The sequence below is a fragment of the Lytechinus pictus genome, chromosome 6, assembly GCF_037042905.1.
Source record: "Lytechinus pictus isolate F3 Inbred chromosome 6, Lp3.0, whole genome shotgun sequence".
In the NCBI taxonomy this organism is placed as follows: domain Eukaryota; kingdom Metazoa; phylum Echinodermata; class Echinoidea; order Temnopleuroida; family Toxopneustidae; genus Lytechinus; species Lytechinus pictus.
The window spans coordinates 20,690,892-20,717,582 of NC_087250.1; the positions used below are offsets into that span (position 1 = coordinate 20,690,892).

The 26,691-nt window shown below is 36.5% G+C and overlaps 2 protein-coding genes across 2 annotated transcripts; one reads left to right on the top strand and one right to left on the bottom strand.

The window, feature by feature from the left end:
* Positions 1-8,734: 8,734 nt before the first annotated feature.
* On the bottom strand, positions 8,735-18,499 carry LOC129262843 (uncharacterized). The gene is made up of 3 exons (XM_054900830.2): positions 18,388-18,499; positions 13,136-13,315; positions 8,735-9,121 (listed from the first exon to the last, which is right to left on the bottom strand). Exons 1-3 carry the CDS (start codon positions 18,440-18,442, stop codon positions 8,862-8,864), a joined length of 495 nt encoding a protein of 164 aa, XP_054756805.2. The 5' UTR covers positions 18,443-18,499; the 3' UTR covers positions 8,735-8,861.
* A 5,570-nt stretch (positions 18,500-24,069) lies between these two features.
* On the top strand, positions 24,070-26,563 carry LOC135154346 (putative nuclease HARBI1). The gene is made up of 2 exons (XM_064100469.1): positions 24,070-24,082; positions 25,713-26,563. The coding sequence occupies exons 1-2, from the start codon at positions 24,070-24,072 to the stop codon at positions 26,561-26,563; spliced, it is 864 nt and encodes a 287-aa protein (XP_063956539.1).
* Positions 26,564-26,691: the final 128 nt, after the last annotated feature.

A 26,691-nucleotide genomic window follows, 5' to 3' on the forward strand; every position in this document is an offset into this window, starting at 1 on the left:
CTATGATTCTCACACTCCTCTCTATTCTTATCTCCCCCTCTCTCTTTCTCTCATACACTTTCCTTATTCTTTTATTGCAATGTGTAATTGCGGGTGTATGTGCTTTTTATATGCTTTTTAATCGTGCTAATGTGTTTTTTAAACAAAGTTTATTCAATGTTAATATATTGTTTTTTATCGTATTAGTCATTTACACACTTAAAATGTTGGGCAACATACTGCCCACTGTGTTGGGTAATGTATGTTGGTAAAAAAATATGTATTCTGGGCAATTATGATCTTAATTCAGCAAATTTAATACCCGATTATTTGTGTTTATTACCCAATTTGGACAGATTATTACCAATAATTGTGTGAACAGTATGTTGCCCAGTGATGATCAATAATTGGGCATTATTTGCCCAACCTTTTAAAGAGTGTTGGGCATCAAATATAAGCATAGGCTGGTTTTCAGAGGTCCTGGCTCATTGATATGTATTTGCTTTTTTTTTTGCAAAATAAATTGAATTTGAATCGAAATGTTCAATATTTGAATTAAGTGTTTTGTATTTGAAATTATATGAACGGGCGTCTTCATTATAGGACAGTCGGAATCACAAATGAGGTTGTTGGAGCCACGGGAGACTCAGGGGCCAAGTGATCGGCACTCTCTTTTTGGCCACTACATGCATGACATAGAAGCATGGGCGGAAATCCCAGGGGGGGGGGGGACGTGTCCCCCCCTCCTACCCAAAATAGTAGGGGAGGGGGGGGGGGACACAATATCAAATGTCACCCTACTACTTTGGGTCTTTTAAGAAGGAAAGAAATACATCATTCAAAATCAAAATAAAACATGTATTTTGACGAGACAACCTTACTTTTTGGGCGATAACCTTTTTCTTTTTTCTTGTCAAATTTCATTTGGTCGAATTGGTAACAAAACTATATATTCCTTTAATATGACGACCTAAACAAAATAATACAGCGATTTTTTTTATTTCACGGTCGTGATCACGGGCGTCGGCTTTTACTTACATCGGGGTTAGTACCTCCCACACCTCGCTCAAATCGGAATCTAAATACGTAGTGTTGGGGGCAATAAGCAACTTATACCCCTTTCATAGTGCCCTCTTCATTTTTCACCGGCGAACTTCGCCGGCGAACTTCTCCGCCTCGCATTCCTCACTTCCCCGGCGAAGAAAAAAATGTACCCTTTCGCACTGACATTTCTTCCCCGGCGAAAGTCAACGGGCGATTGCAGAACAAACGAAAGAAAATTGTAAACATTACTTCTTACCTATTACAAAAAAGGTATAAAAAAAAATAATTACAACATATTTTGGAAGTATTACGATAAAAACAAACAATATCACCTTGTTTTTATATCTTAGCGCATTTTATACATGTAAAAAGTGCTTTTTAATAAATATTGTTAGTAAAAAAAAAAAATGTTCGAGGGTATCTACTTGGCCATAGCATTCAGCTGAGCTTGCAACTATCGCGCGCGGAATCTCGGTGCAGGGGACTTTGGGAGAGAAAAAAATTGACCTCTGACGTCATTAAAGAGGAGAAGTTCTCCGGTTTGCTTTCATACTGGCCTTTTCACCGGCGAACTTCACCGGTGAAACAGTTTCGCCGGCGAAGTTCTCCACCTCTAGAGGTGGAGAAGTTCACCGGCGAAGTTCACCGGTGAAGTTCTCCTGTGTACCTTTCATACTGGACACTTTCCCCTTCGCTGGCGAACTTCGCCGGTGAAGTTCGCCGGTGAAAGGCGCAATATGAAAGGGGTATAGGTCTTTTTTATACCATCACAAATTGGGCCGTAAAAACGTAGCTTTTCTACCGAAATATATACCCTTTTTCAGAATTTTGATGTTTTTGACACCTTTATTTCGTACGTGCAGGTACGTAACGTCCCCAATCTTAAAAAGAGATCCTTTTCTTTAAACACGCGTGGTATCCACTCGTCCATAGCCTATAATCTATGCGGAGGCTGCAGTTGTCATGATTATTGTCTTTGCCGTTATGCACAACGCAAGCGATACGTCTGATGTGTCAAAGACAATAACTGCAGCCTCCGCCTAGATTATAGGCTAACTCGTCCATGGAAGTAGCCCCCTGGGAATTCATTTTGGCGAGCCGGAGAAAAAAAAATATTTTGATAGCACTCATTACACAGCCATCTGCCTCTCTCCCGTCCTCTAACGCTTTCCAATTCTTCCTTTCTTTCTATCTTTCCTGACTATCCTTCTTCACCTTTTTATTTAAAAAAAAAACCCTTTCCACTGTTCTTCTTCTCCTCTTTCAGTCTGTAAATCTACTCTTGGGGGAGAACATTTGACAGTTTTTTGACAAGAAAAACAAAAAATATATTTTAGTAACTAAAGGTGATCATCAAGTACTACCAGAGTGTTTAATAGGAAAACCAAGACTTAACATGACTTGAATTCACATCCTGTATGATACAGATTAAAAATAGTAATGTGTCGTACGGACGCAGAAAAAGTGGCTTTTTTAGAAACCTCAAGTTTGCACTCTAAAGTCGATATGAGTTGGACTTCATTTTTTTTTTTAACTGAACTCAAATTGATATTCAATTACCCAAGAATAAACACATCTATGAAAGAAAGCAAAATGAACATTTATGAATAAATAAAGCAAATTGCAATTTTCGAGAACATTGTGGCGTACGGGACACTCAAAATGTGTCGTACGGGACATCTCTAAATTGAAGCCAAACTTTCTTACTTTATGTCTCTTTGACTTCTTCAATCACTTTATTTGGCTGATGATAATGATAACCCTATCAAACTAAAGACATTCATTATGTTAGAAACCGCTATTGGCTGAATATTTCTGTCAATATATCATAAACAAAATAATGTGTCGTACGGGACACTTGTGTGTCGTACGGGACACTTGCGTGTTGTACTAAACAGCCTGAATAACACAATGAACTTTTTATCAATCAGAAGGGGAGCATTGCCTCTAAATTCTTCCTGTTTAATGAAAAGCCTTTTAATCAATAGTCATTCAGGACAATATAATTAAGTAACCTCAATATATATGGTAGTGGATCGTATTACCGAACACTTTTCATAAATTCAATCATATAAAACACGTTATTCTCATAACATGTCCCGTACGACACACACTGTGTCGTAAGGGACAACTTTTAATAGGACAATTATTGAAAAATGAAGGGCAGTAATTAAATCCTTATGGAATCAATCGATCACCCATGGGTCAAAGATAGAGAAACTAAAATTGTGAAATTGCATCATAAAAAATAAAATTGTAGGAAAAACTTTTGCATTTCCATGTGTCGTACGGGACATTGCCAAAAATAGGTTCGGAAAAATCAGGGCTGCCCCTATTATAGATCATGAAAATGTTGTATATATTATTTGGAACCATCAATGATTTATTATTCCATTGACCCGCAATATTTTAAATCTTCTCGTGCTTTGCCAATAATCTTTTCAGGCAGTGTTTGTACTTGACTATCTAGTTAGCAAAATTATTGAAAATCCCATTGTTTCCCCCCCAAAAAACTACATTTGACTTCACTTTTAGTTAAAAATAATTTTCATAAGATTTAGGTATCATAGTAAATATTACACTATTTATGACTTATTGAAAGCATGTTGAAATTTATGATATTTTTGAAGTTCTAGTGTGGAATCGCCCTTTTCATGATTCTTTTTCTCCTTTTTTTTTTTGGGGGGGGGGGTTCCTTCAGCCTCTTCCTTTCTGTTCTCTCATTATCATTCCTCTCAGACACGATTCGCTTTCTCTGATACCGTTTCTTTTTGTTTGATATATCTTTATTTTTATTGTCCCCATTAAGTGCTGGAATTCCCCGCCGATACCAGCGTGGGCGTAATTCTGGCAATCTGCCACGTCACCCGGTCCGACCGTACACCACGTGACTCTTCGTAGATGAGATCGGATCCTCTTGACTCCGCCCCCTTCTTGCTGGCGCCAGCAAAAGGGATAGCTGACTGCGTGATAAAAATGGTCTCGCAGACCCTCGAAAAGCTGAAAAGCTTGTTTCTGTATTTTATTATATGAAATATCCAATCTTTCAACTTTCCGTCAAATAATTTTAGAGATTTAACTGTACAGTTTTCAATTCGAAATAGATTAAGGATTAATTAATTGGGATAAATTGAATTTTGATATTATTTTTATACATTGGAATACAGAAGAAACAGTTAATTTATTACGTCAGTTTATCCAGCTCATATTCCCCACTGCGTGCTTAGTTAGCAGTTTGTTCATAGCGTGTTTATGATGTGTTCAAGAGTGGCTCCACAATGTGTTTATAGCGTTTTTAGGGTGTGTTCAAGGGTTCCATGACATTTGCTCCGGCGACAATTACTCCGATGGAAAATGCACGTTAAGTCAAACATAAAACCTAACCTCCAAAACTAAATACCCCCTATCATTATATTTACATTATTCTGAAATAAAAAAAACTCTAATACAATCCTAACTCTCATCCTATGCCTTTTGAGATATCAAGGTCGGAGCAAATGTTGTGTCACTGTGTTGGTTAGTGTGTTCAACTTTGTGTTTACAACGTGTACAAGTATGTTAACACCAGGGTTACGTAACACAAAGGTTAGCGATTGATCGTACGCTTGATTTTCACGATTGATTGTACATTGTAGTCAATGGAATCAATCGTAGAAAAATGTTCTACGATCATTGCTAAGTTTTGTGTTACGGGCCCCAGGTGTTGACAGTTTGTTTAATAGTGAGTTTCCAGTGTGTTCAACCGCATGTACAACTCAGAGTGTTTTAGGCCCAATTCATAAAACTTGTTCTAATAACAACCTTGTATATAATAACAGTTAAAAGGTACTGAAATCATCCAGTCTGCTTTGCAGATAATAATTTTTTTTAATTCTGCGTATGTGATTATAACAAATGTTTATGAAACGGGAATTAGTAATTTAAGAACCCACATAGAGTCGAAAACAATAACTTTAATACATTTTGTTTAAACGTTTCAACATTTATTGTTTAAACGATTTAGAATTATGAAATTTACTCCGATAACATATTTGTAATAACATTTAAACCTACTGATATCCTTAAATCAGTACTGACCGCACAGAACGCTGCAAGCGCTGACAATGCGCTAACAGAGGCCCTGTTACAACCGGTATTGTCGCAGCGATGCCTAATGTTATAACAATGCATTACTTACACATTAAAATAAATGTTTTGACTTCACAATCCGAAAGATGTGACTGGGTTCACTGTTAGCGTTCTGCTAGGCTAACAACGTTTCTGTGCGGTCGGTGTAGCGGCGGATTTGGTTCCACCGGCGGATACCGTATCCTCCGCCGGCAGATATCGTTCTGAATGACAGATATCGTTCATACTTGGAACCATATCCGCAGGGTTTGACACGGTTTGATGTTTGCAGATTAAGTTGGTTCCTTGGCGGATTTGGTTCAGATTGACTGCGTGTATTCATCATGACTTCAGGGGGGGGGGGGCTAAAGAGTTCGTGCGCCGTGGCCACGTGCCACGTGACGTATACGTACATAATGTATGTGCACGAACGATAGCAAGAACGATATCTGCCGACGAGAAAACGAAATTAGTATACTGAATCCACCGGTGGTGGAACACAATCCACCGGCAAATTGTGTGCCGAGTACCGTATCTGCCAGTCACCAGATTCGCTGCTACATAGGCACTTGCTTTGCAGAGAGCAGATTTGTTTTTGAACTTGTGTACTTGTGATTATAAAAGGTCTTTATGTAACGGTACTTATATACATGGCGAAACTCACAAAGTCGTAAGAAATAACTGTATATCTAAATATTCCTACTCAGAGAATGTGATTTTTAAGAAAATAAAGATTAACACATCGAAGAGGCTGTTCCTGTTAATGTATGATAACTTATAGGTAAAGCATCTTGTTGGCTGCTCAAAAATGTGTTTTCCTCTTAAATTTACTATGCCTCACCTACCGTGTTTACACTTAATCGGCTTTTGGTTCAGAACCAAAAGCCGATGCAGAATCGGCTTTTGGTTTATCTTGCACTGCGTTTACACGCTGTTACAGCTCGCGGTTCAGAACCGCGAGCCGATGCATAAACCTGGTGGGTGTTTCATAAAGAAGAGCGACTTTAAGAACGACCGGTGATCCTTTCTTACGCGCAAAACCATCGCTAAAGAATACCATTCGCCATATTAAACAAAGGATCACCAGTCGTTCTTAAAGTCGCTCTTAACTTACGAACAGCTTTATGAAACACCCACCAGAAATGATACGCACAACAACAATATACGTCATAATAAAGACAACGCTGGATCCGTGCGCTTACAATTACGTCACAATGGAAAAGTAAATGAAGTGCGCACCAATTGCCGATGCAGAATCGGCTTTCTGTTTACACGTAGTAAAAAAGCCGATTCTGCATCGGCTCGCGGTTCTGAACCTACTACTTTGATGGTGCAAATTGCTGGTTCTGAACCGCAAGCCGATGCAAGTTAATCGCGTTTACACGCTATGAAAAAGCCGATGCAAAAGCCGATTAAGTGTAAACACGGTACAGCATTAATAGTAGCAATACTTCTACTTTTTTCTACTTCTATTACTGCTACTACTATAACAATAATAACAATGATAACAATAATGAGAGTAATTTGCAGAGCGTACACATCGTCAAAGACGGTCATTGTGCACGCTAGATCCAGCACAGTTCTCTTGCTTATAAATAAATCTTCAAATTAAAATTATAAAAAAAAATCGGTTTGCAGAAGTTTCCAATATTTGCTAGAATACATTGAATACAAAGCTGTAACAAATAAATCACACGCGAAATTTCAAAAAAAAAATGGATATAGTAATTCATGAAATCATACATACATGACGTACGGGAGGGTCACGTGACTATGACGTAAGTATTCTGTGACTCGGATAATCATAAGCTCTGTTTTATCTCGAATATTACTTTTTTTTTTTTTTTAGTTTTATTTGATCAACTTGGCTTAAGGATAGACTGCACCTTTTATGTCCAAAAGCCATTTTATTTGCAAATTCTTACGGTGTTAGAAATAAATCTACCACTGTCCAGTATCAGTAAAATTAAAAAACAAAACGCTATTCTACAATATGTCTTAACACTGCCCATGGTCTACATACACACACAACCCCTCAAATATATATGTATTTCTATATAGTAACAAATGTTATATATATATATATATATCTTTAACACAAAATAATGCTGATGATAATGCTTTGACTGCCAATGAAGTTTTTATTATTCACTCGAATTTTCGACGGTCCCCCGTCTTCTTCAGTTTACAACCGTCTAAAACTCGAGTGAATAATAGAAACTTCAGGCAATCAAAGCAACATCATGAGCATTATTTTGTTACATTACTATGATACGTGAAACTTTAAGATATATATATATATATATATATATACATATAAACTCCTCAAAAAAGTTTGGAAATCTGACTTTAATCGAAAATCCCTCCTCGGTTTTAGTGAACATTAACGTGTGATTGATACCAATGAATAGATCATTTCATTCTCTTTAAAATGATATCGTACATAAAATGGTTATGGTTCACATGGAGGTGCAGTGTCTTGAAATGTGGGGGCAAGGTCAAAATTCAAAAGTTGCAAAACGACACAATATTGTAAGTCACTGTTCTTTTTCCGTGGTGATGAGTGAGTCTCTCAGCGCTTTCTTTTGTTTTCATGTACCTTAACATCAACATTAACATGGAATTAAACACCACACCTCTGCACTTACTAGCAACGCATAACAAACAAACTTGCATGGGTGTTTCAAACCGCGACTCAAACCATGTTATCTCACAGAACCAGCGCTACCATGACTACATAAACCACAAAAAACATTAAAAATGAAGCAGGGGCTTGATTTGAATGGATTTTCATCTCTATTGACACAGACAAAGGAATCATGTTCCTTATTGAACCTTCATGGCGATGTCTGCTCGTTTTGCAGCTTTTCAACTCAGACCTCGTCCAACACTTTTAAATCCTGCTCTTTTCGTGATGGCACGATCATAACAAGCATGGTATCACTTTAAATGATCTTTTGGATGACATCAAATATGCATTGTGTAAAATTGGGAGTTAGGAGAAATTAATGGCCAAACTCAGATTTCCGAACTTTTTTTGAGGGGTTTATATACATGCATAATGAAAGACATAAGGCACTACAGTCATAGAAAATAATATTTGTTTTGTCAACCTATGAATCAACCAGTCGCTGATCCGGGGTGTTTCACAAACGGTTTTAGTGTGAATTATGAGGCGATCAACTGCAAAGACCATTTTTGGTCCCAAAATATTTCATTGATCCTATGTTTTGCAATTGATTGTGAATTTGTGATTGATTGTTGTTCTGCTTCTTGCAACAAACATGACAAAGAGTGAAATCTGATTTGATACAGCTAAAATTGAAGTAAATTGCAAGAGAATATTTGCAACTAATCATGCTAATTGTAAATAGTTTCTTGTAACGCCCCTTCATATATATATATATATATATATATATATATATATATATATATATATATATATATATGTATATATATATATGTATGTACACACATATATATATATATATATATATATATATATATATATACATATATATATATGTATAAATATATATATATATGTATATATATATATATATATATATATATATATATATATATATGTGTGTGTGTGTGTGTGTGTGTACATACATATATATATATATCATAAACGCCAACGTAAGTTCAAAGGTTTTTAACGTGTAATTCATTCATTGACATGCAGTGAAATTAAAGCGCGTTTTGTGAAACACCCCCTGGGTAAAGCTTTACCATTTAATGACAATGTAAGATACAAGGAGGGACGCCAAGAGAGCGGTGATGCTGATACTCAACCCGGGCGCGCCGTTGCAGAGATTACCGCTGCAAAGGCAAGCATTTCCACTACCAGAGACGAATTCAACACCGGCAGGCAGCCCGGAGTTGATTATTCCTCGCTGGGCGTTTAGTTGTTCTTCGGTGGCTCTCTCACAAGCGTTCAAATTCGCGCCACAGTCCCGGATAACCGTCTCGGACGACACAGATCCAACTATGGAAAATAATATTAACGGAATATATTTCTAATGAAATTTAATCGATACGAAAAGGTTGTCAAGCTTTCAAATAGCGTTCTAGGAAAATAACAAGTGGTATAATGAAAAAAAAGAAATGAAACAGGTGCAACATGGCGTAAATGGTAAAGTTTCTATAATGTTTGCAAACGAAGGAAGCAAGTGAGCAAAAATTTTGGTCTTGTATAATGGAATTGTATTTTTGTGATGTATTTCTTCATAATATTTAACAAATAATAATCAAATTTTGTCCTCCTATCCCTTTCTTTCCATATTTCACTTCTTGTCCTTTCTCGTCTTGGAACTTGGTTGGCAGGTGAAAATAAACCGCCTAAAGGCCTATTTAGATTTCAATTAGTGTATTTAATTTCCAGGCAAGATAATAGCAAACATGACAGATACAATATAAACATAACAATTATAGAAAAATAAAATTGAGCACCAACCAATGCCTGAGGATCACCTAAAGAGTTGAAAATTATGTCAAGAGGTTTCCCACATTGGCCGGTGCATGTATAGTATAACATTAATTATAAATTAATGTAAGCATGTAATTATAATCATACTTCATCATGGCCGTAAGCAGCGTAGGGGCAGTTGCCCCCCAGAAATTTTCACGAAATTAACCAAGAGTATGCACCAAAACCATCAATTTCACTTGACAAAATGCAAAAACGCCCCAATGACAAGCTCGGTCGCTTTGGTCCCTTGCTTTTGAGTTTTTTTTTTCAAAAAAGTTTATGCGTGCTGCCCCCAAGCAACAAAAATCTGCGGCCTTGGCCTTCATTGTAATATGAAATAAAACATGGTTATCGAGTTAAAACAAGAAAGAATACAGATTGGGTCAAATCAGCAATTAATCATTTATCAATAATTTGATTTCCATTATCCACCGTCAAAATAATATTCAAATGACGTACAAAAGGTTAACACACAACGTGGAATATGCATGTGAAAAGATAAAGAGCGATGAAGGGGGTTAAAAGAATCAGAAAAGAGAAGAGATCATGTTTTACTCTACATCTATTTTTGTTGATATTTCTTATTTTCTTCCTGGTGGGGGAACCTTTTTAGGGGTGGGGGCAATAACCACATCCCCAAGAGAGAAAGAAAAAGAGAGAGAGAGAGGGGGGGGGGGGGGGGGTGGCGGGAGAGAGGGAGAGAGAGAGGGGGTAGACTGAGATAAATTTATTTTTATTAATTAATGTATTACTTATTCATGATTTCTTTATAAAAAGCAGGGTAGTCACATTCAAGCCAGATGCTTGCTTTACAAGGGAGCACTGTTTTCATTCATATTTCGAACATTATACAATCACAATTATAATACACAAAACAAAAATAATATATATACAGTGCGTCCCCCGAAAAAAAGGAACCGTAATTCACTGTAGATTTTTGCAATCGTGATCATAATTTTGCTTCATAAGATGTATATGAATAGAAAAATATGCTTCTCTTCTTTTATTTGAGGCCGATTTCAACATTCACAATGCATGCATGAATGAGTTAGAGCAACTTGAATAAATATTAGAGCTACCTAATTTTCATTTGCACGAACAAAATTTGTTCGTGCAAATGAAAAATAATGCGAGTAATTGTTGTTTCTTTTTTGTTTGTTTAGATTTAGACTTAAAATCGGGAATTCCATGCAGTTTTATGTAGTTAAGGAAATTAAGGATATCAATGAATGATGCGAGCGGAAAGCGCGAGCTAAATTTTTTTATATTTTGACTTTTTACACGTTTTTATTTTGAAAACAGTCGGATTCCGCATTTGTAATTGGACAGGCTATGTATCCCAATAAACACGATGCAAGCGCGAAGCGCAAGCTGAAAACTTTAATTTACCGACACGAAAGAGACCATTTTAAGCAATGTCAAACATGAAGAAAAATCAAAGAGTGGATGTGGATTTTACTATACTGTATAATGTTGCGAGCGCGATTTTTTTCGGGACTTAGACCTAAAATCAGGACATACTAATCACTGTCGGTACAGAAGCGCGAGCAGAAACCCTTTCATCTTACAACCTGAAAAATTGTACATACTAAACAATATTTGCAATCATGAACACGATGGGTATATAATCAAACAAGTAGTGCGAGCGCAAAGCACGAGCCAGTTCTTTAAACGTTAGAATTAAAATCGAACATTCCATGCAGTTTTGGTAATCGAAAATAGGAAGGGTATCAATCAATGATGCGAGCGCGAAGCGTTGACTATTTTTTTGTATATATGGACTTGGAATCTATAAATTGTTACACGTTTTTTTAATATAAATAACAAACTCAGATTCCACATCAGTAAATGGACAAGCTGTGACGTATCTCAATAAACATAATGCGAGCTGATTCCTTTTTTTAGTTACTGACCCAAAAAAGATAATTTTAAGCACTGTCCAAGAGGATATGGATTTTATTAAATAGTGATGCGAGCTCGAAGCGCTAGCTGGAAAAAATGGAGATTTAGACCTTAAACAAGGACATAATAATCACTTTCTGTTCAGAAGCGCAACCTTAAAACTTTTTAAAATATTTTTTACTTAAAAATTTTCACAAATTCTTTATATACATGTATATATTGATATATATATATAAATAACTAACAATTGGGGGGATAAGGAATAAATATATTATGACCAAAAAAGTAGAAACATTTATTAGGTTGCTTGGAATTTACGGATATTTGGTTTATTATAAGATAGGTAGGGAAGCCGATAACTTAGTGGATAATGGTAACAAGTTAAATAGTTTTACTGCTGTGTAGGAGAACAACTGTTTTTATACTTTGTTCTTGGTTTTGAGAGATGTGATGAGATTGATCTAGTAGAATAGTGATTGCGTCTCAGAAGCATAACTTGCAATAAATAATCAGGAACAAGACCGTTTAGAGTTTTATACATAACCACTTGGTAATTATAATCCACTCTATTTTTAACAGATTGCAATTTTAGAGAGTGCAACATATTCTGGACTGGTGTATAGTAGTCTGCATCAAATACCAAACGACAATATTCGTTTTGAAACTTCTTTAGTCGCTGCAAATCTTTCACTCTAAATGATCCCCAAACCAATGCAAACAGATGAACAGTATAGTCGATATGGGGAAAATATATATGGGCCAGTACATATTTTGTCAGATTTTAATTCTCCGCAGGCATGCTGAAGAATTCATGATCTTTTTAATGATGGAATTGACGTGAAAAGACCAGTCCAGAATATAACTAAAGGTGACACCCAGATATTTGAATTCAGTTACATTTTCTATGTATTTACCATCCATGTATATATGTGTAACTTGACTGGGTGTACCGTCCGTCCTCCGACTTGAAGATAACAAAACTTTCGTTGTATCTGTATTAACAACTAAACCATTTTCTTTTTTCATTTACTTAAAAGATATATGTCACTTTGTAACTGTGTTTGAGCAGCTTTAACTCCATATCCAGGGGAGAATACTGCAGTATCATCTGCATACAGAGAAATATTAGTATAAGAATGCATGGTTAAATTACCAAAGTCATTAATGAACGTACAAGCGGTAGAGGGCCCAAAGTTGAACCCTGCGATACCCCAGAATGAAAAGGTAGAAAATCACTAGTAGTGCCCTTATACGATACACATTGCTCTCTTCCAGTATGATTCAAACCATAACACGAATTTTTTAAGGCCAAATTAATATAATTTTTGATAAGGATATCGTGGGGGATAATATCAAAGGCTTTTCTAAAGTCCAAAAACAGACGACCTGTTACTCGGCATTTGTCAAGGTTATCGTATAACATATCATAAAACTCTGTTAACAACATGTGTGAGAGAGAAGAAGGGAGGAGATGGTCTTTGTTTGCGCATTTGCGCAGGGGTGTGAGTGTTTTTGTGCGTGTGTGAGGGAGAAAGATACTAAGAGAGCGAAAGAAAGATAGAGAGATAGAGAAAGAAAAGAGAGAGAGAGAGAGAGGGGGGGGGGTGGAGAGATAATCATTATCCTTACCAAGGGCAATGTTGAACTCAAAGCTGTAATCGACTTTAAGACAGCCGCCCTGAGATGAACAGTCCACTACTTGGAGGTTGCCATCATCGCAAGATGGGTACCCTGACTCTGAGGTGGGTAAGTCGACATCTTCGTTGTTCCAAGAAATAGACGCACAACGAAAGCATGACTGTGAGAAGGCTATCATAAAAAACACAATAAATGAGATAGTAATAACAATAATAATAATATCAAAAAATACTAATAACGAAAATAATAATAATGATTAATAAAGAATGATTGAAATGACGATAAAAATTATATAAATTGCTTTAATAATCATGATGATGGTATTAATAATGATAGCGATAATGTCTATAGTACTACTACTACTACTAACACTAATATAAATAGTAAAAGTAATAATAATAATAATTGTAATTATAAAAAAATGTGATAATGATAAAGATAACATATGTTAAAAGTTGAACACCAAATCCAATCTGTAGTGTGCCAAATTTGCAAAAAAAATGAGCTAAGAACTGAAAAGAAATCTATTCTGAGGATATTGTAGAAAGATTCCACAAAATAGGCTTTTTACAATGATTTTGATTTACATGTTTTTATTTTTTTTTTCATCTTCTTATATCATTCTGTTTTATTTTCATTACACAGTGAACTTTCCAAATCTAAAATAAAATTTACAAGCTGTATTCAATCGTCAGGAATGAATTTCAGACGGACATAATATACATGACTTTGTTATACATGTTTGCACATAATTGTTTATAACTGTATAATAACTGCTGCTTTTTTAACATGGCCCCCATGGGAGATCACCAAATATGAAAACAATGAACAAATCAGTGGTGTGGAGATGGGGGGGGGGGGCGCTTCCCCCAAAAAGAAAATTGAGACATAACAAAAAAAAAAAAGAGAAGGGTGAAATATGACATAATTTTATCAATATTATGTCATAAGTTCATAAGTTCATTTTATTTGTCTTCCAACTTTGAGTTTGAATACATGACAAACATATAAGTGTGTATGAAACAATGAGCAGAGTACATGATAAAACATACAGGTATATATAAAACAGAGTATGCAGAAAACATTGTTTTTAAATACATTATACAGCTTAAGACAGAAAAGAAACAATTTTAAAGGAAGACGAGGAGACCTAAGTGAAGCAATGCTTGTAAATTATGGTTCCTCATTACGAATTCAAAGAACATTGGATAAACAACAAAGAAATGGCAATATAATATAATATGATAACTAAATTTGATTTTTGTAATATTTTTTTTGGTCAATATCTGCCCCCTCATAATTTCGACTCTCAACGCCAAAGACGGCTGGTGCTGAAATGGCCTCCGAAATCGGAGTATATAATTTTATGAGAATCTTCAATGCATACAAAATATATCTACCAGGAAGTCTGGACAAATGTGAGAGTAACATTTTTTAGTTTGATTAAGTTTGTTTAGTCAGTCAAGACCAAGAAATGTTAGTCTGATTGACTTAGTTTGTTTAGTCATCTCTTTGACTGACTAAAAGGGAAAGTCGCCTGACTAGCAATTAAAATCCCTTGACTAAAGATTAGTCCTATTAGACATCGCTAATTGAATAACCAATATTTATTAATCAAAATCGCTTGAATTACCAATATTCATTAGTCAAAGTGACTAAGTTTGTTTAGTCAGTCAGACCAAGAAATGTTAGCCTGATTGACTAAGTTTGTTTAGTCATCTCTTTGACTGACTAAAAGGGAAAGTCGCTTGACTAGCAATGAAAGTCCATTGACTCAAGATTAGTCCTATTAGACATCGCTTGAATTACCAATATTTATTAGTCAAAATTACCAATATATTTTAGTCATAGCAGCTGACTAATTAAAATTGAGCCTATTAGACATTCCATACGACTATTTTTTTGTCAAATTGACTATTTCTTACACTGTAGGGGAGGGACAATGGACATCTTTAAAATGAAAATCTATTTCTCACGAAAATGACAATTAGTATCCCTAAATTAGACCTCAAAATAGCCAATCTGGAATAAAATTATTGGAAATGGTTTTTCAACTGATTTGAGTAGGTATGGGTGTCAACATTTACCAAAAAAAGTTAGGAGGAATACGGGTTGGGGAAAGAGGTGTCAAAATGCACAAATTTTTACCAGAATATCAAATAAAATAAAATTAAGTACATAGAATGCACATTCACCGATAAAATTCAAGGTCAAAGCCTTTCAAAGGTCAATGATCTTTTTTACATTATATACCATACTGTATCATGGTGTCTCTGAGATGATAATGTACAGGCTGGTGATCATGGTGTCAAAATGAACAGATTCTTACAAGAAGATAAAATGGAATAATTGTAAGTACCTAGAATGGACATTCACCAATACAATTCAAGGTCAAAGCTTTCAAAAGGTCAATGACCTTTTTACATTATAAATTATATACCATACTGTATATTATACAGTATGGTATATATAATGTAAAAAGGTCATTGACCTTCTGAAAGCTTTGACCTTGAATTATCTCTGAGATAAAAAAGGCACAGGTTGGTGATCATGGTGTCAAAATGCACAGATTCTGCTCAGAAGATCAAATAAAATAAAATTAAGTACCTAAAATGCATATTCACCCATAAAATTTAAGGCCAAAGGTCAATGACCTTTTATACATTATATTCCATATTATATAATGGTATCTCGAAGATAAAACGGCGCAGGTTGGTGTTCTTGGTGTCAAAATACACATATTCTTACAGGAAGATTAAATAAAATATAAATTAAGCATTGAGAATGCACATTCACCCTTAAAACTCAATGACAAAGGTCAATGTCCTTTTTAACATAAGATAATGATAATGGTATCTCTGAGATAAAGCACCGCAGGTTGGTAATCTTGGTGCCAAAATGCAAAGATTTGTACAAGAAGATTAAACGACACCAAAATAAGTATAAGAATAAACTTTCACCCTTGAAATCCAAGATCAGATGAAATATATATAAATCTATATATATATATGAAGAGCTCACTTGCAAAAGGGGTTAGGTCCATTTTTCATCAAATTTGTTTTTTTGGTCTCAATGTATAGATTTTTAGTAGCTCTATCAGATGATACCAAAGAAAAGTTGAAATTCCTATTTAAAAGTGATCAAAAATGGCAAAGAAAAATCACGTTTTTTTCAAAAGGGGTTAGGTCCATTTCAGTTTAGTTGCAAAAGGGATTAGGTTCACACCGAATTTTTTTGGAAAAGAATATTTTAAAAAATATGAATAAAGGTAGATTTCTTTTATACCCAATTTGATGTTGTCATGGTAGGGAATCTTGAAAATTTAGTTCCGCATAAGAATATGCAATATAGGAGAATTAAAACAATGATTTTCTTGGAGTGGACCTAACCCCTTTTGCAAACAAACTCTTCCGAAGAGCTCATTTGTCAAAAGGGGTTAGGTCCATTGTTCATAAATTTTATTGTTTTCTGTCTCAAAACCTCTAAATTTTAAGCAGCTTTGATGAAAACAAAGAAAATTTGAAATTTACATGAAAACGTGAAAAAAAGTGGCAAAGAAAAATCACTTTTTTAATCAAAATAGATTGGATTCATTTCAGTTTACTTGCAAAAGGGCTTAGGTCCACAATGATAATTTTTTAAAGAATTTATAGAAAAAAATTGAAGACAGGTAGATTTCTTTTATTCCCAATTTTATGTTCACATGATAGGGTAGTACATCATGACAATTTAGTTTCTCATAAGAATATTGCAGTGAGTGAGAATAAAAAACATGGTTTTTCTCATAATGGTCCAAAGTGGACCTAAGCCCTTTTGCAAATAAACTCTTCATATATATAATCTGTATGAAAAAAAATAACATAAAAGTTCAATGACAAAGGTCAATGTCCTTTTTAACATAAGATAATGATAATGGTATCTCTGAGATGAAACACCGCAGGTTGGTGATCTTGGTGCCAAAATGCAAAGATTTGTACAAGAAGATTAAACAACACCAAAATAAGTATAAGAATAAACTTTCTCCCTTGAAATCCAAGATCAGATGAAATATATATATATATATATATATATAATCTATTTGACATAAAAAATAACCCCAAAATTATCCTTTGTGTTCATATTATATTTGTGAATAATGTAAATAAAGATGGCTAATTTGTAATGAAAACGTGGATGTTTCATAATACAGTCTGAAATAATGAAGGTCATGGAGAATGTATTTAGGGGTCAGAGGTCAATGTACTCTTTCCAAAATATCAGTGGAAATTAAGTAAAAAAAAGTTGATAACCAAATAACACTTCTTCGTATACTGCGATGCATTGCCAAAAGCAATGACAAAAATAAATGAAATCAAGTATATAATTTGAAATTATTTTTATCTTAAGTAGCAGCATTTAGTGCATCATAATATCTAAATCAAGGTTGTCGTGTTTTTTCTTTCCAGCGATAGGCCACTCACCTCAATGCTATAATAAATACTATTAACTATTAACCATTTCCAATAATTTTATTCCAGATTGTTACTAATTACGGGAAACTAAATAGGCACTGAAAATGATATATCATTTCATATCCAACTAAATAACCTCCGGCCACAAACGTCTCATACAAATTCGATTGAATGATTGAAGGAAAATTCTTGAAAATTTAATTTGTTTACGAAGTTATTTTATACAAGTTTGGCCATTTCCCTTTTCACGATTTCCGAACGGATCACTGTCTATTTTGTCTATGAAAATTCATATAGGCCTAATAAATACAGGTGTGTTTGCTCAGGTGGTAGAGCATAAACGTGGTGGCGGGAGTTCCATCCCTGACCGCGTCAGACCAAAATAAGCCAAAAAGATGGGACTAACTGCTACCCAGTTGGGCGTTCAAAGACTTAAGGATAGAGCAACGTCAATAGTGAGTAGCGTGCTATTTTCTCAACCTTTTGTAGCCGTTTTGTAGACCTTTTGATAAGATTGTTAGGAAAGGCGAATTTTGTCCATTTACATGTCGATTTCTTCATACAATTTAGTATATAAAACGGCTCCAAAGCGACAACAAAACGGCTAATTTTGTCAATTTTGCACTATTCTGCTTCCCTCACTCTCTTAACATTGATCTGTCTGGCCCACGAAAATTTTGGCAAAATGAACTTTAGGTGGATTTCTCTCTCTGATTATTATTTCGAACAATAGACTATGGATCATAATTTTGAAAAGAATGATGTTAAAAAGAGATATAAGAGAGAGCTTACCGCTTCCAAAAGACAGCGCTACAACAAAGATCAGAATTTGGTATTTCATTTCCATCGCGGTATCAAATTTCTCCAGTGCGTTTAGCGATAAATGCCGAATACAGTCAATGCACCAAATCCACCAACAAAAGTAACTGCATTTCAATACTGACGCATCTTATAACTTTACTGGCCCCGCCCATATACTATAAATGCTGTATATTGGTTTAGCCAATAGGATGTCAAGGTCGATTAGCGAGTAGCCAATCAATGTCGTTTATGCCATTGTTCTCCGTATTCGCAATTCTGGGTTCAAGACCTCGTCAGTGGGACGCTGGTGGTGGTGGGGCGGGGTCATGGTAGGGGGGGGGGGCAGTATTTACAGTATATCCCGGGATGTAGAACTCTACCAGTTCGTGGGTTGGAGTGTTGCGAAATACATTCATGCCTTTCATGAAATTTTTTTCGATCAAAATGGAAAATGAAAAAAAAACCAACACATTTAACAGTATTCACAAAATATTTTTAAACTTCCAAATCCATAAGGTGTTTATTTTTTAAACAGATTTTGACTATTATTAGCGTTTTGCACACAGAAGTCTCGTGCCTGGAGTAACTCTTTGAATGAAAGGAAGACTCTACCATTAATTTAAAAGACTATCTTTAAGGTTTTTTTTATAGATACCCCAAAGCGCATGTCACTATTCAAATTCATTACTATGCGTTTGCACTAAATCGGTTCATGATGTAAACAATAATAATAATAAAGGTATATTTACCCAGGGTAGCCACTTCAGTTCCGAAAACTGTTCTCCCAGCGGGCCCTGCTATTATTACCCGGCTAAGCTAGGCTACCTGTTGGGTGCACACAGCTTTTTGAGGAATTACTTCCTGCCGGTACCCATTTACCTCACCTGGGTCGAGTGCAGCACACTGTGGATGAATTCCTTGCTGAAGGAAATTACGCCATGGCTGGGATTTGAACCCACGACCCTCTGTTTCAAAGTCCGGAGACTTATCCACTGGGCCACGACGCTCCACACCAGATGTAAGCCATATGAAGATACGAAAAAAATAAATTATACATGTCTTTTACTTGATATGCTTACCGATCTTACATAAAAAATATTTAGATCGGGTGCCTGATTTAAAAAAGAATATCTGTGCTTTCGTGTCTTTTTAAAATAAGACCTTTTCTAATGCCAAATAAATAATCTTAGCAATTTTTGCTTTCTAATACCCAATGACTAAATCTGTAATCATCGCCAAGATATGACGCTAGATGCCGACTCCACGCTCTAACGACTAAGAAAATGCCACACTTGAATTGTTGACAGGTGAAAATACATACATTGACAACTTAACTTAAATTGTAATGTTGGAGTTTTATCTGCATATATTATGTGTCATTTATAAGAAATGATAAAATAAGGTGGAGGGTAAAACTACTTTACAACGGAGCCCTCCACCTTTATAAATATAAATTTATAACATAAACATGATAATATATGTATAAATACAAATGAAAATTAACTTAAAATCAAACAAAAGTTATTATCTATAAAATAAACATGACAAACAATATACAAATAGCGAATAGGCATGAGTGCGATGGTGCGAGATTTCGCATGATGTGAAAGAAAGATGCTCTATAAGCCAGTTCGTAGTTCCTTTCTGCGCATGATCAAAAGTTTCTACGCATGATCAGAGGAAGGTCATTTGTACTAAAGTGACATGGTGGTTTAAAATCTAATGGGATAAGCACCAACTTTGATGTCTTGATTATTCATATATTCTTTTGAATTGTGGTTTTCATTTACATCCACAAAAAACAACAATGCGTCCACGAACATGACGAACGACTGATATTTCACAGTTTGCCAAGTACATTGTGCAACATGCTATGATATGCATTCAAAGTAGGAATGCAACAAATACCTTCATAAAGTGTTCATTGGTGTGCTATTCTAGTCACCTGGTCTATTCAATTTCTTCATCCTGCTATGTAAGGCAAGCTTACGTAATATCTTGCTTTGAAATCTGCCTATCATAATGAAAGAAATGAAAGGTCATTTGACCAAAATTGTCCATGAGTAACTACGAACTGGTCTATTCAACGAGGCGGTAGCCAAGTTGAATAGAGCGTCTCTTTCCTTCGCCGAATGCGAAATCTCGCACCATCGACCATTGCACGAATAAGAATATTAGCTTTTTGTGTTGTACAACGCCTCGGAATTTAGCGAAAATATGAAGAAAAAAAACAAGTTTATCCCTGTAGTAATCTATGAAAAGGGAGCAAAAATACTGAAAGCGAAAAGCAAAAACCCACAAGCGCACATGACCTTGGGCAGCATTGCGCATTTAGCCAGCAGGCTTATACGCGTATTGCACCTTCATTTTTACTGAGCGCAGTGAATTAAATCGTATTGTGACGTCACCTCCCAAAGCCGTGCAACGGTACATTTTGGATGGTACGTCTTTTGTGCAACGGTACGAATGTTTGACATTCAGCCTCCCATTTGCTCGCGTACAACAAGCTTAGTAGGCGTTGTACAAAACAAACAAAGGAGGAAGGAACACCAGAAAAAAGCTACGTTATAATAATAAAAAAATTGGGTAACTGGTATCCTCGTTTAAAAGAATAAATGTAATCAGTGGATTGAACTGAAAATGAGAGTTTATTGAATAGGGAGCTTGCTTTATACGAAAAGGGTTTTCTTTTGAATTCAGCTTTAGGGAATGGAATGTCGAGGAGAGAATTTAGTTTATAACGGGTACAACATTTAAAGGGGAATCCAACCCAAATAAAAACTTGTTTTTATAAGGAAAAGAAAAATCAGACAAGTTGATAGGTGAAAGTTTGTACAATATTGGACAAACAACAAGAAAGTTATGAATTTTTTAAAGTTGTTAATATTGGTAATCACTATACCCATGGAGACTTCGAATTGGCCGCATATGGGATGTCATAGTGATGTAAGGCCAGTGGCGTAACTACGGGGGGCATGGGGGGGACGTGCCCCCCCCCCCCCCATCGGCTGGCCAAAAAAAAAAAACGAGGAAAAGGAGAAAAAGAGGGAGAAATTAGAAAGAGAAACGTAGTGGGAAAGAAGAAAGTATTGTTCATTATAATACATTATAATTATGTTATGTTATGTTACATAAGAAACATAAGAAACGTGATTTGCTCAGGGCCTATGTCTTCATTGTTCCTGGTGCTCGCATTGTCTGTTTTACGAGATATATAATCCTGTTGTACTTGAACCTACCGTTTTCAAGTCAATATATACACCAAATATATTTCCTCGGCCTCGCACTTCGAGTTATTATTGTTTAATGTAGTGACATGTTTTTTTCATGACTACTTAAATTGATCGCCTCATTTTAAGGTATTAGTATAAAACATTTCCTGTCCGTGCTTACGTTCGCATTAGTGGATTGGTGAGATTTGTCTGCTCTTCATGAATTCCTAAAATCAGTCCTTAAAATATCCCTTTTTCTGATCTGAATATAAAAACTTTTCAGCTCGCGCTTCGCGCTCGCATCATTTGGTTAGTGAAATACGTATGGTCTTAGTGCATTCCTACAAACAAGCCTTAGAATGCCCTCCTCACGTCTGAATTTCCTAAATTTTCAGCTCGCGCTTCGTGCTCGCAATATTTGACTAGTGAGATGCGTATGATAATCATGATTGCAATGACTACAAAAAGTGCTTCATGCGTTTAGATGTAATTCTAACAAAATCAGCAAGCGCTTGGCACTCGCATTATACGGCTATGGTGAGATATGTATACTCTTAATGGATTTCTTAAAAAAATAGTCCTTAAAATATCCCTGTTTGGGGTCAATATATCGCATCATTTGGTTGGTGAAATACGTATGATCTTCGTGAATTCCTACAAACAAGCCTAAAATGCCCCTCTTCAGGTCTGAATTTCCTAAATTTTCAGCTCGCGCTTCGCGCGCGCAATATTTGATTAGTGAGATGCGTATGTTAATCATGATTACAATGACTACAATTGCTTCATGTGTTTAGATGTAATTCTAACAAAATCAGCAAGCACTTAGCACTCGCATTATAAACTTTGGTGAATATGTATACTCTTAATCGATTCCTAAAATATAGTCCTTTATCCCTGTTTGGTGTAAATATATATAAAAATTTCAGCTCGCGCTTCGCGCTCGCATTGTTTGTTTAGCGTGACAGCTAGGAACGTATCATGATTACCAAAATTGCTTATAATGTCCCTTTTTAGGTCTGAATATAAAAAAATTTCGCTTCGCGCTCGCATTATTTGATCAGTGAGATCAGTGAGATGATTCTATAAGGTCAGTAAACCTGGCAACAGCGCGCTTCGCGCGCTCACTAAGTGACTAATTTTTTTTGCTGGTGCCCCCCCCAATGCCGCGACCCACGGTACGCCACTGGCAAGGACTACTCTTCCATGTACTCCAATACATATTATGGTTAAAATGTCATTTTTCCCAAAAGTTTTATTTTAAACTATATTTTTCTTTCATGAGGACATAAAACAATATACTACCAAGGTTATATTTAGATTACTGCCCCAGGGGAATGGGTACTTATAATGCCACACTTTTACTTACCCAGTTGCCAATTTGAAATCTACATAGTATTAGTGATCTCAATTTTAAAACAGCTATAATTTTCTTATTGCTTCTCCGATTTCTTTCAAACTTTCACCATTCTCTTTTATTTTTCTCGTTCCCAACACAACATTGTATGGCCAGGGCTGGATTCCCCTTTAAAGGTGCAATGAGTTATTAGCGATTTTAAACAACCTGGGGCTTTTATATTAATCATTTTGAATACTAATAAACTAGTTAATATTAGTCTTTGTTCAACGGGTTTTAGGGATTGTAAGAAGTGTACACTGTGGTGTAATCTTTATTCAAAGAGGGTGGATAGTTTTGGAGATTCTCAAAAATGCGTTTGTCATCATTTCACTTCATTTATGCATTATATGATTGCATATCACTTTTTTGTAGATTGGATATAAAATATAGGTTTGTTTTTTAACAGTTTCCCCATGTAGTGCAACAATAATTGACGTTCCGATAATAAACTATTTTGGTTAAAATACGAATACAATAAGCCTGTTCACGGTTGTAAACTGCGCACGTGCAGAAAAAGGTAATCGGAGACAACCATGACGGTGGCTTTCAAATTCACTGACATAGGCATTTGTGATTTGATGATTATTCATGTATTCCTTTCAAAATATTTATCACGTCCAAGCTGAAGAGTAATAAATAGAGCCTTCATAATCACTGGTATTTGACAGTAGCCTAAACAATAGTCAAATGTGCCAAAGGCAGACAATAAAACAGATTTCCAAACTTTATCCCTGATGTACTATTCTAGTCACCTGGTCTATACAATGCCTTTTGTTCTTAGAATTTGAATACTCTACCGGTAAAGCTTACGCAACATCTACATTTGAAAATTATAGTGCTTATCCTAATGAAAAATCACAAAGGTCATTGGAGAAAAGTTGATCATGAGCTAACCGTGAACTGGCTTATTGTTTGTGTACTGCTTTCTCAAGGATTTTTGACACAGAGGGCAGTACTGAAAAAGTGCCACCCTTGTGAATTGACGTGATTTAGGGGACCTTGAAATCAGATGTAATTTGTGAAGTTTTCAATGACAAGTTAAACAATTTAGCGAGTGGTTCCACAATGATATCCGCAGGTAATTTAAGGCCGTGTTTATGCTTCCACTTTTCAGGCCAGAATCAGCGTTTCCATACGTGATTAGTCCAAAACACGGTTGCGTCCATGCTTAGTTTCATTTAAACGACGTTTCAAAATGCCAATCGTAAACTCACAAAAAGGTGCGTTTGTAAACGTCGTTTGACCAGAATCAGGCTTTCTGGGGAAGTATAAACAGAACCACGATCGTAAACGTGTTTAAATGACGTCACTTAATACATGCTTCCAGTGAGATGAAAGTCCGCGGGCAAATACAGTTGCATTGCTCCATGGTCGCATGGTACCTTCACGGAATTACCTCTCATCTCCCTTGTTACATTTACATGTGTGATAATTGATTTAAGTACTATCACTAGTAATACTCTTCCAATTTGTCATCACGATGAATGTTGAGGGATTTACAAAAAAAACTGGAACATGAGTTATAATGAGGAGACATCACCAGATGCCCCAGTAGCATAAACAAATATATGTTTTATTATTTCATTATGTATACTTTAATATTCTTTATTTTTTCTCACTATTATCCTCACCATGGTGGAAATTATATGGCTATGTCAAGTAGCTCCATGCAATGACTAATTTTATCGGAAATTGTTTGATGTTTAAATTACAGTCGACGTACCTTCCCCATAACAACACTCGGAAAAAAAACTTTCGAAAAAGGGCGCGCCCAATTTGACCTCGCTTTCCTGCTCAACGAAAATTACGATGCTAAAGCCCCTTTCACAATTGTTGCCAAACAGACTACAACGGCTTGCGACTCGAAAATTTTCCCGTTGTACGACTCGTTGTAGCCGTTGTACCACTTATTGTACGATCCAGATGCGACAAAATGGTCGCATCTCGGTCGGGAAAAAAAACCGTGCTGCTCCGATATTTTGAGCGACTGACGCGATGAAAAATAATTGCACGACAGGCAGTACGAGTGTTGTGCGACTTTGCACGCACTCGTAAGACCCCGAACGAGTGTTGCACGAGTATTTTCATGTCGTACGATGATGCATCCTGTCGTACGAGTCCGTTGTACCACCCTAAGACTATTGGAAGACCTGTCTTGCCCCCTTTGCAACGTTGTACGATTTTTTTTCACCCCCAATATAAGATCGAGAACTCCTGAGCTTTCATCCCAAATGTCTGGACCATCCATACTGTAAACATGGCTGCTGCTCGACCAATAGCTCCTGGGAGGCTCTTGCATTTGCTAAGTCTGAGAAGGCAAATCCAAAACGTTCAAGACAGACATGTCATATTGATGGCCTTACTCATCCGTAGACGTCAAAGACATGCAAGGCAAAGAAGAAGGTGGTGGGTCAAACCCTGGCTTGAGAGACGTGTGCTGTTTGGACAGTATGATAATCTGATGACGGAGTTGCAGAGAGAATGTCAGGGTGACTTCCTGAACTACATGAGGATGCCACCAGAAACGTTCCTTGAACTGTTGCAGCGCATCACTCCGAGGATAGAGAAGTCCTATCGCTACCGGTAGCCACTGGATCCTGGGCTCAAACTGGCCATCACCTTGAGATATCTTGCGACCGGCAACAGCTACAAAACCCTGCAGTATGCCTTCCGTGTTGCCCATAATACCATCTCTCTGTTTATACCAGAGGTGTGCCAGGCCATCATCAGTGAATACCAAGATGAAGTATTTTCCTGTCCAACTACTCCAGATGAATGGAGAGAAGTGGCACGGACTTACGCTGACAGATGGAACTTTCATCATGTCTGCGGAGCCTTGGACGGAAAACACGTGGCCATCAGAAATCCACCAGGCTCTGGTACGATCTACTACAACTACAAGGGTTTCTACAGCCTCATCCTCTTGGCCCTAGTTGATGGCAATTACAAGTTCCTCTGGGCTGACGTTGGTAATCCCGGTTCTTCATCGGATGCCCAGGTCTTCAACCACAGCCCGCTGAGACGTGGACTGGATAATGGTACTCTTGGCCTGCCAGATCCAGAGCCCCTGCCAGATGATGACCGAGACACCCCTTACTTCTTAATTGGGGACGACGCCTACCCTCTCAAGACATTGATGCAAAAGCCGTACTCCAACCGTGAGCAGACCGACGAGGAGAGAATCTTCAACTACCGTCTCTCGAGGGCTCGCCGTGTGGTGGAGAACAGCTTTGGCATCCTTGCCCATCGCTGGAGATGCTTGTTGAGTACCCTACAGCTTGATCCAGAAAAAGCCAGGACAGTCATTATGGCCTGCATGTGCCTCCACAACCTAATGAGAGATCGTTTTCCTGGGCTTCAGAACATTGACGTTGACCATGAAGATGAGTTGGGCAACCACATCCCTGGGGCATGGAGAAACGCAGCAGTTCTGCAGGATGTTGAACGAGTTGGCGGAGGCTACCAGGCAAACAAAGAGGGCAAGAAGCTGAGAACTTACCTGAAGCACTACTACAACAGTCCAGTTGGAAGCCTGCCCTGGCAACAACACATGATATAGACTGCCACTTGGCGCACTACTTGGGATACAGCACAGACTCTGCCATAAAAATGGCATGTAAACTTCGATCATGATTTTGTGGAATGAATCATTTCAAAGTAGAAATGAATGACCATGTCAACAGTTAT

Bases quoted from the DNA above. Each gene is read 5' to 3' on its own strand.
- LOC129262843 (XM_054900830.2), bottom strand. From the start codon at position 18,442: ATGGAAATGAAATACCAAATTCTGATCTTTGTTGTAGCGCTGTCTTTT. The intron at 13,316-18,387 runs GTAAGCTCTCTC...TTTTTATGATAG, and splicing joins AGCGCTGTCTTTTGGAAGCG to CCTTCTCACAGTCATGCTTT. The intron at 9,122-13,135 runs GTAAGGATAATG...TATTTTCCATAG, and splicing joins TGAGTTCAACATTGCCCTTG to TTGGATCTGTGTCGTCCGAG.